A 13,648-nucleotide genomic window follows, 5' to 3' on the forward strand; every position below is an offset into this window, starting at 1 on the left:
CAGCAAAATTTTCTTTTTCAATTATTCCGTCATCTGTAGTATAGTGTAGCTTTGCTTACCAGTAAAAGTACGTTAAAAATATCGAAAGTTCAAAACTTTACTGAATGCAAAGGTTTTTGACTGCGCCTCAATCTGTTTGTTTTTCTATAATTGGAGGGCCATGGCCGCCGCCCTCAGGGCCGGCCCTGAAAATTGTTGTAAAGTCTTTGAGTGGAGCCCACATTTGGAAATATTGAATGTCATTCATCTATTTTTCTCATCAAATGTCTACAAAGGGCGTGTGATATAGAAAAGTTCTTTTAAGTCTGACTTTTCTTTCATTAAAATTGGATACATATATATTAAAAATCTAGAAGGAAAAAATAAAAATAAAAATTCAGCCTATTGGCCCAAGGCTAAACCGAGAAGCCGAAATTACAAAACCAAAAGGCTGACCCAGCCCAAAATACCAACCAAAAAAAAAAAAAGGGCACCGAGGCAACAGGGGATCAACCAAATAATAATAAGAAATAAAAATAAATAATAAGAAACCAGCTCAAAGATTTGCGCAGGAGCAGAAGACCCCGAAAGCCAACCAAAGAAAACGATACCAACTCCCACCAAAACCAGCAACCGGAACGTTCCAATTCTGCAATATAGTCAGACTCAGATTGGTTTTGGAAAGCTTTGAATCGTATAGAAAATTTGACCTTTTTCGAGCTATGATACTTGCAGTCTTGTTCGCCAACTCGGAAGGCAACATCCTAGTTGAACGGTAAGTGCGGATCTACATCTTCCGTTCTTTATTCAAAATGGTTTCACGCTACACCTACAGAATATAATATATATATATATATAGCTTCCACGTTACCTTACAGCCTGTAAAGTAAAGCAATGGCTAAAGTCTTCCTGTTTCTACACAGCAGCCAGACAATATAAAAGCTCCCACGCTACCTTCTAAAACGCCATAGTTGACTTACAGCCTGGAAGTGAATTATTGTTAGAAAGATTAAGAAATCTTTGGTGAATTTCTCTTACAATCTTGTGCGCAGAGCAAGCAAAGCAATGGGTAGCTGCTTGTCAATCTCCTTATCATGCGATGACATTGTTTCACGCTGCTGGGATTCCATTTTTGAAAGAGTACGGTATGTACGTAACCTCCAAGAAAACCTTCAAGCTCTCTCAACTTATTTACAAGAACTCAAGGCTTTAAAGGATGATGTGCAAAGAAAGGTTGAGCTTGCAGAGCGGCAGCCGCGATTAAAGCGGTTAAAGCAGGTAAATAACTGGATTTTAAGTGCGGAGGCTCTTGAGACTGAAATTAACGAAGTTATTATAAGCCATAGCACGCAAGAAATTGAGAAATTATGCTGCGGAGGTTACTGCTCCAAGAACTATAGATCTAGCTACAAGTATGGAAAAAAAGTTGCTAGAAAGTTGGTGGAAGTGGAAGCTTTGAAAAGCAAGGGAGTTTTTGAAGAGGTGGTAGCAGAAAGCTTACCTACAACTCTAGTCGATGTGATACCTAGTGACCCAACAGTGGGCATGGAGCCGATTTTTGATCAGGTTTGGAGTCACGTTGAAGATGAACAAGTGGGAATGATTGGCTTATATGGAATGGGAGGGGTTGGGAAGACCACCCTCCTTACCCAGATCCATAACAACTTCAACCGCGCTCGTAATGATTTCAATCTTGTGATCTGGATTGTGGTATCCAAGGGCCACAAAATTGAAGTTATTCAAGATAAGATTGGTGAAAAGATTGGGCTGACTAGTGGTGAATGGAAGCATAAAGAGCAGCGTGAAAAAGCTAAAGACATCTTCGGAATCTTGAATACAAAGAAGTTTGTGTTATTAATGGATGATTTATGGGAGCCAGTTGAATTAACCGAAGTAGGGGTTCCAGCTCCTGACAGTCGGAACAAGTTCAAGATAGTTTTCACAACTCGCTCTGAGGAGGTATGTGGTCAGATGAATGCCCAGAAGAAGATTAAGGTGGGGTGTTTGACTTGGGAAAAAGCATGGAACTTGTTTCAGGAGAAGGTTGGGAAAGAAACACTTCTTCTTCATCCAGATATCCCCGAGCATGCTGAAATTGTGGCGAAGGAGTGTGGTGGTTTGCCACTGGCACTCATCACAGATGGCGGGTCATGGCCTGCAAGAAAACACCCAGGAGTGGAAGCATGCAGTTCAAGTCCTGAGAAGTGTTGCCTCCGAGTTTTCAGGAATGGGAGATAAGGTATTCCCTCTTTTAAAATTCAGTTACGATAATTTACCAAGTCAGAAAGTTAGATCATGTTTCTTATATTGTGCTCTATTTCCGGAAGATTTTGTTATACTTAAAGATGACTTGGTATATTTTTGGATGTGTGAGGAAGATATATTAGATGAATATGGTAATGTAGAGGAAGCCAAAAATGAGAGTTACCATATCATAGGAACTCTTCTTACCTCATGTTTGTTGGAAGATGAAGGAGATTCAGTAAAAATGCATGATGTAATTCGTGACATGGCATTGTGGTTAGCTTGGAAAGAAGGCGAGAACATCCTTGTGGATACAGGTGCATATCATGCACCACATGTTGCGAAATGGTGGAACGCGAAAAGGGTTTCATTGATGGGTAGTGGTATCAAATCTCTAGATGAAACACCAAGATCTCCCAATCTGTTGACCTTATTTCTCAGAGGAAGATTTTTAAAGAGGATTGTGGATGACTTCTTTGATTTCATGCCTACGCTACGAGTTCTGGATTTGTCTGAAAATAACTTTATAACTCAACTACCAACTGGAGTTGCAAATCTAGTTTCATTACAACATCTGAATTTGTCCAAAACAGGCATAAAACGGTTGCCGGTGGAGTTAGCAGCATGTGCACGCCTAAAGCATTTGAACTTAGAGTATACATATGATCTTGATTATGTTCCACCAAATATATTATCAAATTTCCCGACGCTTAAAGTTTTGAGAATACTATATTGTGGTTCTTCTAACCGAGTTTTTTTTGATAATGAGAAAATCATGATAGACGAACTGCAGGGTTTAAAACACCTTGACGTCTTGTCTTTGACAGTAGGAGGTACCTCTTGTTTCCGGAATTTGGACAGCCACCACATATTAGTGACTTGCACTCTAACTTTATGCCTCATGGGTGAGAACCCTTCAAGCTATCTTGATTTATCAGATGTGGCGATGGCAAATATGAAATACCTTGATACCCTTCTAATTAAACGTACGGTGGATGTGTACTCTACGTCGATAACACGTCTGGAAAATCCGAATTGCTTCCTTGGTCTTCAATTCGTAGTAGTAGTAAATTGCACGAATCTTAAGAACCTGGAATGGCTCGTTTTTGCTCCAAATCTCATCCACTTGGAGGTATATGGCTGCTCTAAAATGACGAGAATACTCGGTTTGGACACAACGGAAACTACCCCATTTGCAAAACTCACTGTTTTGCGTTTGAGCGCACTACCCCAGTTGTGGAGAATATGCGAAAATCCCTTGCCCGTTCCATTTCTGAAGGAAATCCATATATCTGGTTGTCCAGTGCTCACTAGGCTGCCTCTCAACTCTAGCAGTGCTCAAACAAGTAATCTCATTATTGAAGGACAGGAAGAGTGGTGGAATGGCTTAGAGTGGGAGGACCAAGCGGCTCGAAATGCTTTTCTTCCCTGCTTCAGACCCTTAATGTAAGTAAGGAGGGGCTTCCCTGATATGTCCGTTCACCAGTTTAATTAAAATATGTCTGACCCATTGCCAGAGAATACATGAGACATATATAATATAATATTGGATGTTTCAATTTATTATTATTATTTTTTGCTAATAGCGCAATTGGTCTATTTAAATAATGGCAAAAGAAAAAGTAATTGGTCTATTTTAAAAAAAAAAAAACACTATCATAATATATCATATCTTAATAAATGATTTTATCGTTTGGGCACCTGGAATTATTAGTTCTACAATTTGTAAATGTTGTTCTGTCGGAGTCAAAGCATAGAATCACTTCAACCAAGTAATCGGCTGTTCTTATCGCGCTTAATTAGGAGTTGTGCTTGATTAGTTGTTTCTCTATACTGGCAGTTTCAATTTCACCAAACTTCTTGTTTGGCTCAAACTTGGCATCCTCAAAGATTTTACTAACCTTATACCTTCTGTAAGGATTTAAGGACTGGTTGAATTTTGTACACTTTCCATGTTTATTCCACTGGTGAGCCTAAAATCGTTCATATATCTGTCGGAAAAAGCATCATTGGCCAAGATTTTTATCAAGTTAGATGACAAATTCTGCATCTGTGCATTATGAAAAATAAATTTTGTAACATTAAAATGAGAATAAAAATTATATGTACGACACCTTGTCCATCTTAAAATCGGCATCAGGATGCTACTGACACACTTTTCGGGTATGAGTTTTCCCGAATTTAGACTTGGGCAAAGACCGTGAATTGTAAAGAGTTTTGATGGGATTTCAGTGCACGAGACTTCTTCTTCAAGCTGGCACAGACACCACGTTGCCGTTGCTGTCTAAATTGAAAAGACTAGTAATAAGAAGCTTTTGCTGAAAATATTAGGCATAAGAAGAAGATAATGAAAATGGGTATGATGATTCGTAATATCAAAGAAGAAGATTCAGAAGTAATTTAAAACTCTAACACCAAAGAAAGATCGATATAATTGAAATATGAACTTGTCACACAATGTAGTATCACCTATTTATAATGAAACTTTTGAGCAACATGTCATGTGGGACTACTTACACCTAATTTGAGCAACATGTCATTTGGTCCACAGAAGGCAGAGAGTATATGTGTAAAGCTTGCTACGTCATTTTGCTGATATGGTACGTCTTCATTGGGTAAAATCTTTTCATTCCATTTAGTGACTTCCCTTATGAAAATATAATTTTTTGTATACTTATTTTCCCATAATAAATTTATTTTCCTTCACAAATAAAATTTAGTTTTCTTTTTTGCTGCAGAACAAAAATAACTTGTTAAATTGTTTTTTTAAAAGAAAAAATTAAACAATAACAGAGAACAAAATAAAAGAAACGGCTTCTGAAGAACACGAAGAAACGGCCCTTTTAGTACGGCCTATTGTAGTTCTCTCAGACAAGCAAAAGGGAGAAGAAGAAGAAGAAGGAGGAGGAGGAGGTGGTAAGTGGCAAAGAGAGAGAAGAAATGGATTGGATCGGTGAGACCGTGGACTCTATCAAATCCCTTCAGATCCGGCAGGTCCTCACCCAGGCCGTCAGTCTCGGTTCGAAAACCCTTAAACCCACTGTTTCCCTCTCTCTATTTTTTTTGTTCTGGGTCGTATTCTTAGGAATTTATACTTTCTAGTATCTATTTGGGTAATGAGAAAATGTGGGTAGGCATCAAAATGTGATGTTTTCAACGTTTACTTTTCATTGTTTTTCCTCCAGGCGGTTTTGGAGAGTAAAGCTTGAAACTTTAATGAGCTTAGTGATAATTATAGGGTATTATTAAAAAATAAATAATGTGAATGAATTGTTTGGGGACTTTATTTGATTAACTAATGCTAATTTGGTTACTTGGTAGTGGTTCTAATTTGTGGCTGCTGGTTTAAATTTAAGATGTGCTTCTTCTTCTTTTTCATTTGGTGTTGAAATTTTATGACTTAGTAGTCAATTTCGAAATCGCACTCCTTTATCATACTTGGATTTTGGAAGAGTGATCATTGTTGTGGTTTCATATCTTGTCTGCAAACACTTAAGTGGGTGTTGTCTGATTTCTGTTTCAGGTATGATTGTTACATCTGCTCTTATAATATGGAAGGCATTGATGTGCGTTACCGGCAGTGAATCTCCTGTTGTTGTTGTTTTGTCCGGAAGTATGGAACCCGGTTTCAAGAGGGTGAGATAGAATAGTGCATGAAGGCTTCAATGGTTTAGTACCAAATAATATTTTGATCAAAGTAGTTTTGTCATGCCTTTTGATTTGTCTTAGTTATTAGTTTAATTCACTTTGTCTAATTTATACTTTTATCATAAAAGAAGGGTTGTGCAGGCTCTACATATTGATAGAAGAGAGAAGAAAAGTTCTCCCTTCTCTTATGTTACTGTATCTTTCTTTGAGAAAACAATTCTTGATACTCCTCTTTGTTGTACCTGGATTTATCTCTTTAGCAATGTCGTTTCTCAATGTATATATATGTTTCTTTGGCCGCTGAACTAATTATAAGAATGAATATGTTTTGCAGGGGGATATTTTGTTCTTGCACATGAGTAAAGAGCCCATTCGTGCAGGAGAAATTGTTGTTTTTAATGTTGATGTAAGTGCCTTTATTTATTTTTTACTCTGTTATATTGTAAATTTATCTTTTTATGTTTGGTAATTGTCAGGCTTGTTTCAGTATTCGTTCTGATTTCTTTCCTAAATACATTTTAATAATCTCCATGTCTTGCATTTTGGCTTACTGTGTTGTGAACTTGTGATGATAAAGAGTATATACTAGTGAGACATTATTTCGTGATGGATTTGAACATTTTTCAGTCTTTGTTGTTTTTGTATGATGATGAATTACCGTACAACCCACTCTTCTTTAAAAATAAATCCCAATCCTCTGGCATTTAAACCATTTGAGGGTTGCAATATACATTGTTTTCCTATTTTGTCAACTAGCATGTTTTTAGGGCCTGTGAGAGCTGTAATTGGGAACTTTCATTGGAACCTATAAGTATTTGTACAAAGGGCCGAAAGTTTTCAGTTGTAATCTCAAGAACAAATATTGGAATTTTCTTCTTTCTAATAATTTCTTTCCCAACATTCTAATTAATATGTGAATGGAAGCTGTGTGTTCCGTTAGGTAGTAAGTAGTAGCACTTTTTAAAAATAAATAAATAAATAAAAATTATTTATTTATTGATTCAGTATGCATCTTGTCAATAATGTGATGTAGGAATTAGTAGAGTGCCACTATTTGCTGGTGATGTATTCTCCTTATTGAGAAGTACATGCTAATATGTCCTCCTTTCCTTTGTCAATTTTCTCCAGGGCCGTGAAATTCCAATTGTCCATCGTGTCATTAAGGTAAATAATAGACCTTTTGATGTTGCTAAATCATGTTGACTTTTGGCCTTTGAAATGAGGTGGTGCTGAGTTTTATCTTTGAGCTTCATGAAAGGAATAATGAATTATGGAGGAGAATATAGGACTCTAATCAGATTTTGTGGACAAGGTTCAGGCATCTGTCTATAAGCATTTGATATTGTATCTGCAGGAAAAATTATGTAGGATCAAAAGAATCAAAATTATACTCACAGATTAGGTTATTCCTTCACCACATTATGGTTTAAAGGATAGTAATGTTATCATTCTTTCATGACATACACCTTGGACCTATTAGGTTAGTTGGAGAGGAACATAAAAGAGATCGTGATGTTCTCGAAAGGACCATACTAAATAAGGAGTAAGGTTCACATGCCTGATGTAGATTTAGCCTCTTCCTTTTTCTTTTTTCAGAATCAGTTCATTAAAATCACCTGGGGTCCAGTGAGCAGTAATCATCAATTGTTTTTGCAGGTTCATGAACGAGAAGATACTGGAGAAGTTGATGTCCTTACAAAAGGTACCAGTTTCTGGTGTATATGTAAATAGTTGTTTTGCGTGATATAATCCCTCAAGTCTTGATCAATTAAACTCTCCCAAGATGTGTCATACTTCATATTTTTGCTCTTACCTCATTATTTCTTCTGTTTCAAAACATGCTGCTGATAGTTATGTTTGTTTCCTGCTACATGGGTTCTTTACTCAAGTGTTCACCCCAAATCTATGTTGTGTCCTCAGGAGATAACAATTATGGGGATGACAGGCTTCTGTATGCTCATGGTCAGCTGTGGCTTCAACGGCATCATATCATGGGTAGAGCTGTGGGGTAAGAACTCTAAGCATTGCCTCCTTTTTCGTTTCATATGAAAAAAGAAAATAAGAGTATTGCCTCCATTTTATTTTTGGGTATTTTCCACGTATTGAACATCGGCAACTTTCGTATTGTGCTGCTGGGACAAAATTTCGAGCTATAGTTTTAAGCTTTTTTTCTTTCTTTTCTCTAGTGAATTATCTACCCCTCGTAATTCAACTTTTGGTTGTTCCAGTGCACTGAAAATGGAGCCATCCAAAATTATTTGAGAAACAAAATACTGTTTTTCCTGTTCCCTTTTTCTTACAAAGAGAAGTAAGTTGCGTGCCTCTTATCACAGATTTAATCACTTTGTAATCATTTTCAGGTTTTTACCTTATGTTGGCTGGGTAACAATTATCATGACTGAAAAGCCTATTATTAAGGTTTGTTTCTCCCCCAGAAAAGTTTCAGAAAACATGCACAGACAGATGATTTTATTCATATCAGGAAGTAATCCCTTCTGTTTCTTTTGTTCAGTATATTCTAATTGGCGCATTGGGGTTGCTTGTTATAACATCAAAGGACTAACTGAAGCAAACTCCGGGGGTGGTCAATCATAAAAAGAACCGTTCTGTCAATTGCCAGAAGTTCTCATCCTCCCCTTCGCATCTGCTAAATTTCTTGTTGTATGCTACATTTTTATATGATAGATGACAGCAGATTAGTTGGTTAATGTTTTAATTTTTATTTAAAGTTTCTCCTTTGTTGAACCAAAATTTTGCTGAGAACTTGGCCGTTCAAACCTGACTGTCTACACGCCCCATATACGGAGTAATTTTTCAGCAAGACTGTAACACTACCCTGTCCTGTTACTAATTTACCAATGTTATATAACCAGTGTGCTATACTATGCGCGAAAGTTTAAGTCTGATTCTTTCTCACAACCCTCCTCCAAACAAAAAAGGTTAGTTCCACAACGTATAATAAAGCGAGCCATCTTGCAAGGGGATTGTAGCTAAAGTAATTAAAAGCCGTCTTGCAACGGTAATTCTTTCTGCAATATTACTTGTATAATATATATATGTATATGTATATATATATATATATATATATAAAAGCGAGCAATCTTTTGAGTTACTTGCTTCCAATTATCAGACAACATGTGCGACATAAATATGTAACAAGGATTTGATAAAGCATCCAGGCATTTTACCATTGGAAATACAAATGCAATGTATAAACAGTGTTTTTAGTATCAATATATAAAATAAATTGTAGTTTGATCACGGTATTGAAAAGTATTTTCCTTTTTTCCAGTAATAATTTTCCTGTCCATTCTTTGAAACGTAGACTAAATCCCCAAAAAAAAAAAAAAAAAAAAAATTTGATCCTTTAACCAGTCCCCTCAAAATGTATTTCAGCAGTCCACGCTTCCTTACCATGGACCTGCACGCTGTGCCATCACAGTCCACAAAGTAAACCTAACTAAAACCCCCAAAAACCCCACAGAGCTTCCGCTTAGATCCACAATGCTAAAACTCCTCGCTCTCTCTCTTATAAATCTTCCTTCGCTCAATCAGCTATTATCCAACCCTTCATTCGCAGTCTCCACCAATCTAAGAACATACTTGTATGCCTGTATTTCTTCTGTTAATTTAATTTGATTGTAGTTTACGTTTCTGGGTCTTTGTTTTGGCACATGGGCATTGAAGCTTCTCTCAGGTTGGTGCCTAAATCTTGATTTTAGCTAATTGGCGTGTTCTAGTTTGAGAAATTTGAAGAACAATATATGATAAAGTCTCTGGTTTTAGTCATTGGGTGTTCTAATTTCTGGGTTTTGTTCAACTTGTGAAGTGGGCAGTGGATATATATTCATAATGGTTTGTGTAGAATCTTGATATTGATGGATGGGTATGCATCAATCTGAGGAAGCTCCTAAAACATGCTCTCTCTGCGAACCAGTCGCAGATTTTGTCATGCCGCCATTGCCATAACTTCGAATGGTTGTCCTGCAGCTGTGTCAAATCACGTTTTTGATACAAAACCTTTGGAAGAACCTGCCCTCGTTAAGCTTAAAGCCGAGAGAGACCCCGAAACGCTATTCCACCTGTTTAAGGCCAACGCTCACAATACGCTTGTCATTGAGAACCGATTTGCATTCGAAGATACGGTGTCTAGGCTAGCTGGAGCTCGAAGGTTTGATTACATTGAACATTTGCTTGAGCATCAGAAGACTCTTCCTCAAGGTCGGCGAGAAGGGTTCATTATGAGGATTATAACATTGTATGGTAAGGCTGGGATGACTAAGCATGCTATTGATACTTTTTGTGATATGCATTTATATGGTTGTTGTAGGACTGTTAAATCCTTCAACGCTGCACTCAAAGTTTTGACTCAAACCCGTGATTTAGGAGCCATTCAGGCATTTCTGAACGAGGTTCCACAGAAGTTTGACATTGAAGTGGACGTATTTTCGGTTAATATTCTTATCAAGGCTTTTTGTGAAATGGGAATTTTGGTTAAAGCATATCGGATCATGGTAGAGATGGAAAAGTTGGGAATAAGACCAGATGTCATTACATATACCACACTGATGTCAGCATTTTATAAGGAAAACTGGTGCGAGATTGGTAATGGTTTGTGGAATCTTATGGTGCTGAAGAGGTGTTTGCCTAATCTTGCAACTTTCAATGTTAGAATCCAGTATTTGGTTAACAGAAGACGAGCATGGGAAGCTAACAAATTGATGGGTTTGATGCAGAATGTTGGGATAACACCTGATGAGGTCACATATAATTTGGTGATCAAAGGGTTTTTCCAGGCCGGGTATCTTGAAATGGCCAAAAGGGTGCATTCTGCTCTACATGGAAAGGGATACAAGCCAAATATCAAAATTTATCAGACCATGATTCATTATCTTTGTAAAGGAGGGGATTTTGATTTGGCATATACTATGTGTAAAGACTGCATGCAAAAGAATTGGTATCCGAATGTGGATACCATTCATACATTGCTTGAAGGCCTAAAGAGGGGCAAGCAGCTTGGTAAGGCTAAGGCAATCATGATGTTGGTTCGGAAAAGGGTGCCTCCATTTTCTTCAAAACAAGTGGGGGATTTACAAACCATACTGAACAAGAGTTGAATTAAGATGAGGGACTGGAAAACTGAAAAGTGGTAGATTATGTAAACTGGACAGCTCAACAAGAGCTGGTATCTTTTTGCCCCATTCATTTGTAAATTTGCAGAACAATTGACATGAATTTTTTTAATCATACGAAAGGGACATCCTCATTTATTCAATAATTTGTAGTACCACCTCAATTTAAATGGAGCTCTGAATGGACAGCTATCACCCAAATTTGTTGTAAGTTCATTCTGCAACGGCTCCTCTAATGCTGTAGTCAGCTCTTCTTTTCAACTGTTGGGTCATTAGCTTCTGTGATTTTGATTGTTTGTTCAATGCTTTCAGCTTTGGTGGTGCAGAGCAGAAGGGTCAGGGAATAATGGCAAAGTCCTACCCATTAGATATCATTAAATGCTTATTTCGGTAATTTCAAATAATTTGAATAATGATGAAACAAGTGTTTATTTATTTATTTATTAGTATTGCATCCATTTAAATCAAATTCCTTTTATTATAATTAAAGACCTTACAAGTACGAAACTTGTTATTTAAAAGTAACACATAAAGATATAAGATGGCCGATGGTCAGAGTGATGGTTAGTTTATAGACATTGGATGCTTGACAATTAGTTGGTCATAATTAGTAGCTGTGGTGGTTTTAAACAACTAACTCTGCAAAATTGGGAATGGTGTTCTTATGTCTCAAACTTGCCAGATCTTCTTGACGATTTTACCCAATTTCTTTAATGGACCTCAAGTAAGGTGAGTAACGTATAGGGATTATTCTTTAACAGAATGTATATACAAAACCTTTTGATGATTAACAAAGTACATGCTGAATGGATGGTAGGTAATGTTTAGGCATACATGAGCAAAATGATAAGTTATCTGATGTGACTGGGGGGTTGCTGCAGTGTACTCTAAACGAGGAAGATAGAGAATAGGATATGCACATTTGTATATGATATGTACACACTAATGAACATATACTGGGTCAAATGTTGCTTACACACTAATGAATATCTATGCTAATTTAAAGTTTGTCTATGTGTCCCCATGCATGGTTTTCATGTAGTGTGAGGTCAGCACACAGCTAGTGTTTGCCTTTACTTTCTTTTTTCTTCTGGGGACTGATAGTGTATATATCTCTTGTTAGATGGACTGAAATCTGGATTGTGAAAAGATCGAGTGTCAGTTCCAGAAAAAAAAAAGATATCAGCAAATGAAGAGAGGATTCAGTTGCGGTACTTATTTAAACAACTTAGTTTATACGTCTGCAGTCCATGGTTCTCCAGAAGAACTAGAGCTTTTATTCTTATGAATGGGGCCTTTTTTGCTTGAGATGTTTTTGTTCTCGTATCGCTATTTGGCTTTAGGAAATTTCTGAAGTCCTCCTATCCAAGCTCTAATGCACACTTTTAGGTTACTCTCTAGTAAAAGATATATCTGTATTGTTGAGTGTTTTAAAAGGTTAACCATATCATTTAGCCTGTCTTTCATGGGAGGAACAGGGTAAAAACTTATTTGAAAAAGAAAAAGGAGGAGGAACCTGATGAAAGCATAACGTGATGTTCCTTTTGAGATATTTCTTCATAAGAAACCCATAAAAAATAAATAAAAAATCTCATAAATAATAACTTGCAGGGCTAATTGGATAGACTTTCTTTGCATATAAATTCTGATTTGGTATCAGTATAATGTTTTTCTCACCTTCCTACAATATAATCAAATATTTATTCAGCTATATTTTACAGAAAATCCTCAAACATCTTCTTCCTCCCTGCCTCAAGGTGCACTTTCTTCAGGTAAGGATAATAAATCTGTCAGTGGGCCCAACGTCAAGAACTTCCTTTCATTATAGATAGCTTGACGCTTTTTTTTATCTGGTGTAGTTGTGTGTGTGTGTGTGTGCTCTTTCTTTTGTTGTGTGTCTTTGATATATTTTCGACCAAAAAAAAATGTCTTTCATATATTGCTTTCCTTGCCTTTCTGATTTGGTGGGGTGTGTATGTGCGTACATTTGTGTGTCTCAGTCTGTATGAACAGCTGGTTAAAGTGAATATTATTGGGGGGGTCATTTGGTTGAGAATTGATGTCACATGTGTAACAGTTCTTCAGCAGCAAAGTGATTGCTAGATGTGTTTCTTTATATTTTAAGGTATATTGGATTATGTCTCTGATCAGAATGTTGGCTTAAACTGTTCTGTGGCAAGGGAAAGCGGAACGCACCAAGGTGGGAGTTGATTCATTACGCTTCATTTGGTACATTTGGAGGCAAAAAGAAGAAGTTGAGTTGCTGCATCATGAGCTGGAGCTTGTCCTGCCTAAGTTATTGTGGTGTGTTTCCTTTGCTTAGATAGCAGATCTTTCTTCAGCTCTTGGAATTCTTGTGTCGGAGGAGTTTTAGTGATTGCTCTGCAGTTTCAGATGGTTTAACCATTAACCACCACTCTCGATAGGTGAGAACAGGCTTGCTATTGACTGCTCAACCTCGATTCTTAAATACTGGCGCTGCCTAGGAAGTTAAGTAGCATTTTGTCTATGATAGAGCTTTCCAATTGTAAATTAACTGATATAGGGCTCTCTCTCTTGTTGGTTCTTGCCTTTGCCATTCTTGGAAATAAATCGTCTTCTAGACAAATGCGTGTTGCTGGTATAAATTTGTTTTTGTTCCAAAT

At 37.0% G+C, this 13,648-nt stretch overlaps 2 protein-coding genes and 1 pseudogene across 3 annotated transcripts; all 3 read left to right on the forward strand.

Moving 5' to 3' along the window:
• The first annotated feature begins 440 nt into the window (after nt 1–440).
• On the forward strand, nt 441–3,792 carry LOC103342075 (putative disease resistance protein At5g63020 pseudogene; annotated as a pseudogene).
• A 1,218-nt stretch (nt 3,793–5,010) lies between these two features.
• LOC103341952 (Peptidase S24/S26A/S26B/S26C family protein) lies at nt 5,011–8,700 on the forward strand. The gene is made up of 8 exons (XM_008245501.3): nt 5,011–5,242; nt 5,747–5,859; nt 6,206–6,277; nt 7,000–7,035; nt 7,528–7,573; nt 7,792–7,879; nt 8,232–8,289; nt 8,384–8,700. The coding sequence occupies exons 1-8, from the start codon at nt 5,164–5,166 to the stop codon at nt 8,432–8,434; spliced, it is 543 nt and encodes a 180-aa protein (XP_008243723.1). The 5' UTR covers nt 5,011–5,163; the 3' UTR covers nt 8,435–8,700.
• Nucleotides 8,701–9,271: 571 nt separating this feature from the next.
• Nucleotides 9,272–13,647, forward strand: LOC103341950 (Tetratricopeptide repeat (TPR)-like superfamily protein). 2 transcript variants are annotated; one of them, XM_089050698.1, is made up of 3 exons: nt 9,272–11,210; nt 11,316–12,214; nt 12,725–13,647. In XM_089050698.1, exon 1 carries the CDS (start codon nt 9,789–9,791, stop codon nt 10,986–10,988), a length of 1,200 nt encoding a protein of 399 aa, XP_088906824.1. In that variant the 5' UTR covers nt 9,272–9,788; the 3' UTR covers nt 10,989–11,210; nt 11,316–12,214; nt 12,725–13,647. The 2 variants fall into 2 exon arrangements, with proteins under 2 accessions (XP_088906824.1, XP_088906823.1); XM_089050697.1 differs by having other exon boundaries at nt 9,272–12,214.
• Nucleotide 13,648: the final 1 nt, after the last annotated feature.

This window comes from Prunus mume, linkage group LG4 (genome assembly GCF_029339155.1).
Source record: "Prunus mume cultivar Tortuosa linkage group LG4, ASM2933915v1, whole genome shotgun sequence".
NCBI lineage: Eukaryota > Viridiplantae > Streptophyta > Magnoliopsida > Rosales > Rosaceae > Prunus > Prunus mume.

Excerpts from the sequence above, each read along its gene's own strand:
- LOC103341952 (XM_008245501.3), top strand. The coding sequence starts at position 5,164 with ATGGATTGGATCGGTGAGACCGTGGACTCTATCAAATCCCTTCAGATC. Across the intron at positions 5,243-5,746 it reads CACCCAGGCCGTCAGTCTCG|GTATGATTGTTACATCTGCT; the intron begins GTTCGAAAACCC and ends TTTCTGTTTCAG. Across the intron at positions 8,290-8,383 it reads CTGAAAAGCCTATTATTAAG|TATATTCTAATTGGCGCATT; the intron begins GTTTGTTTCTCC and ends TCTTTTGTTCAG.
- LOC103341950 (XM_089050697.1), top strand. The coding sequence starts at position 9,789 with ATGCTCTCTCTGCGAACCAGTCGCAGATTTTGTCATGCCGCCATTGCC.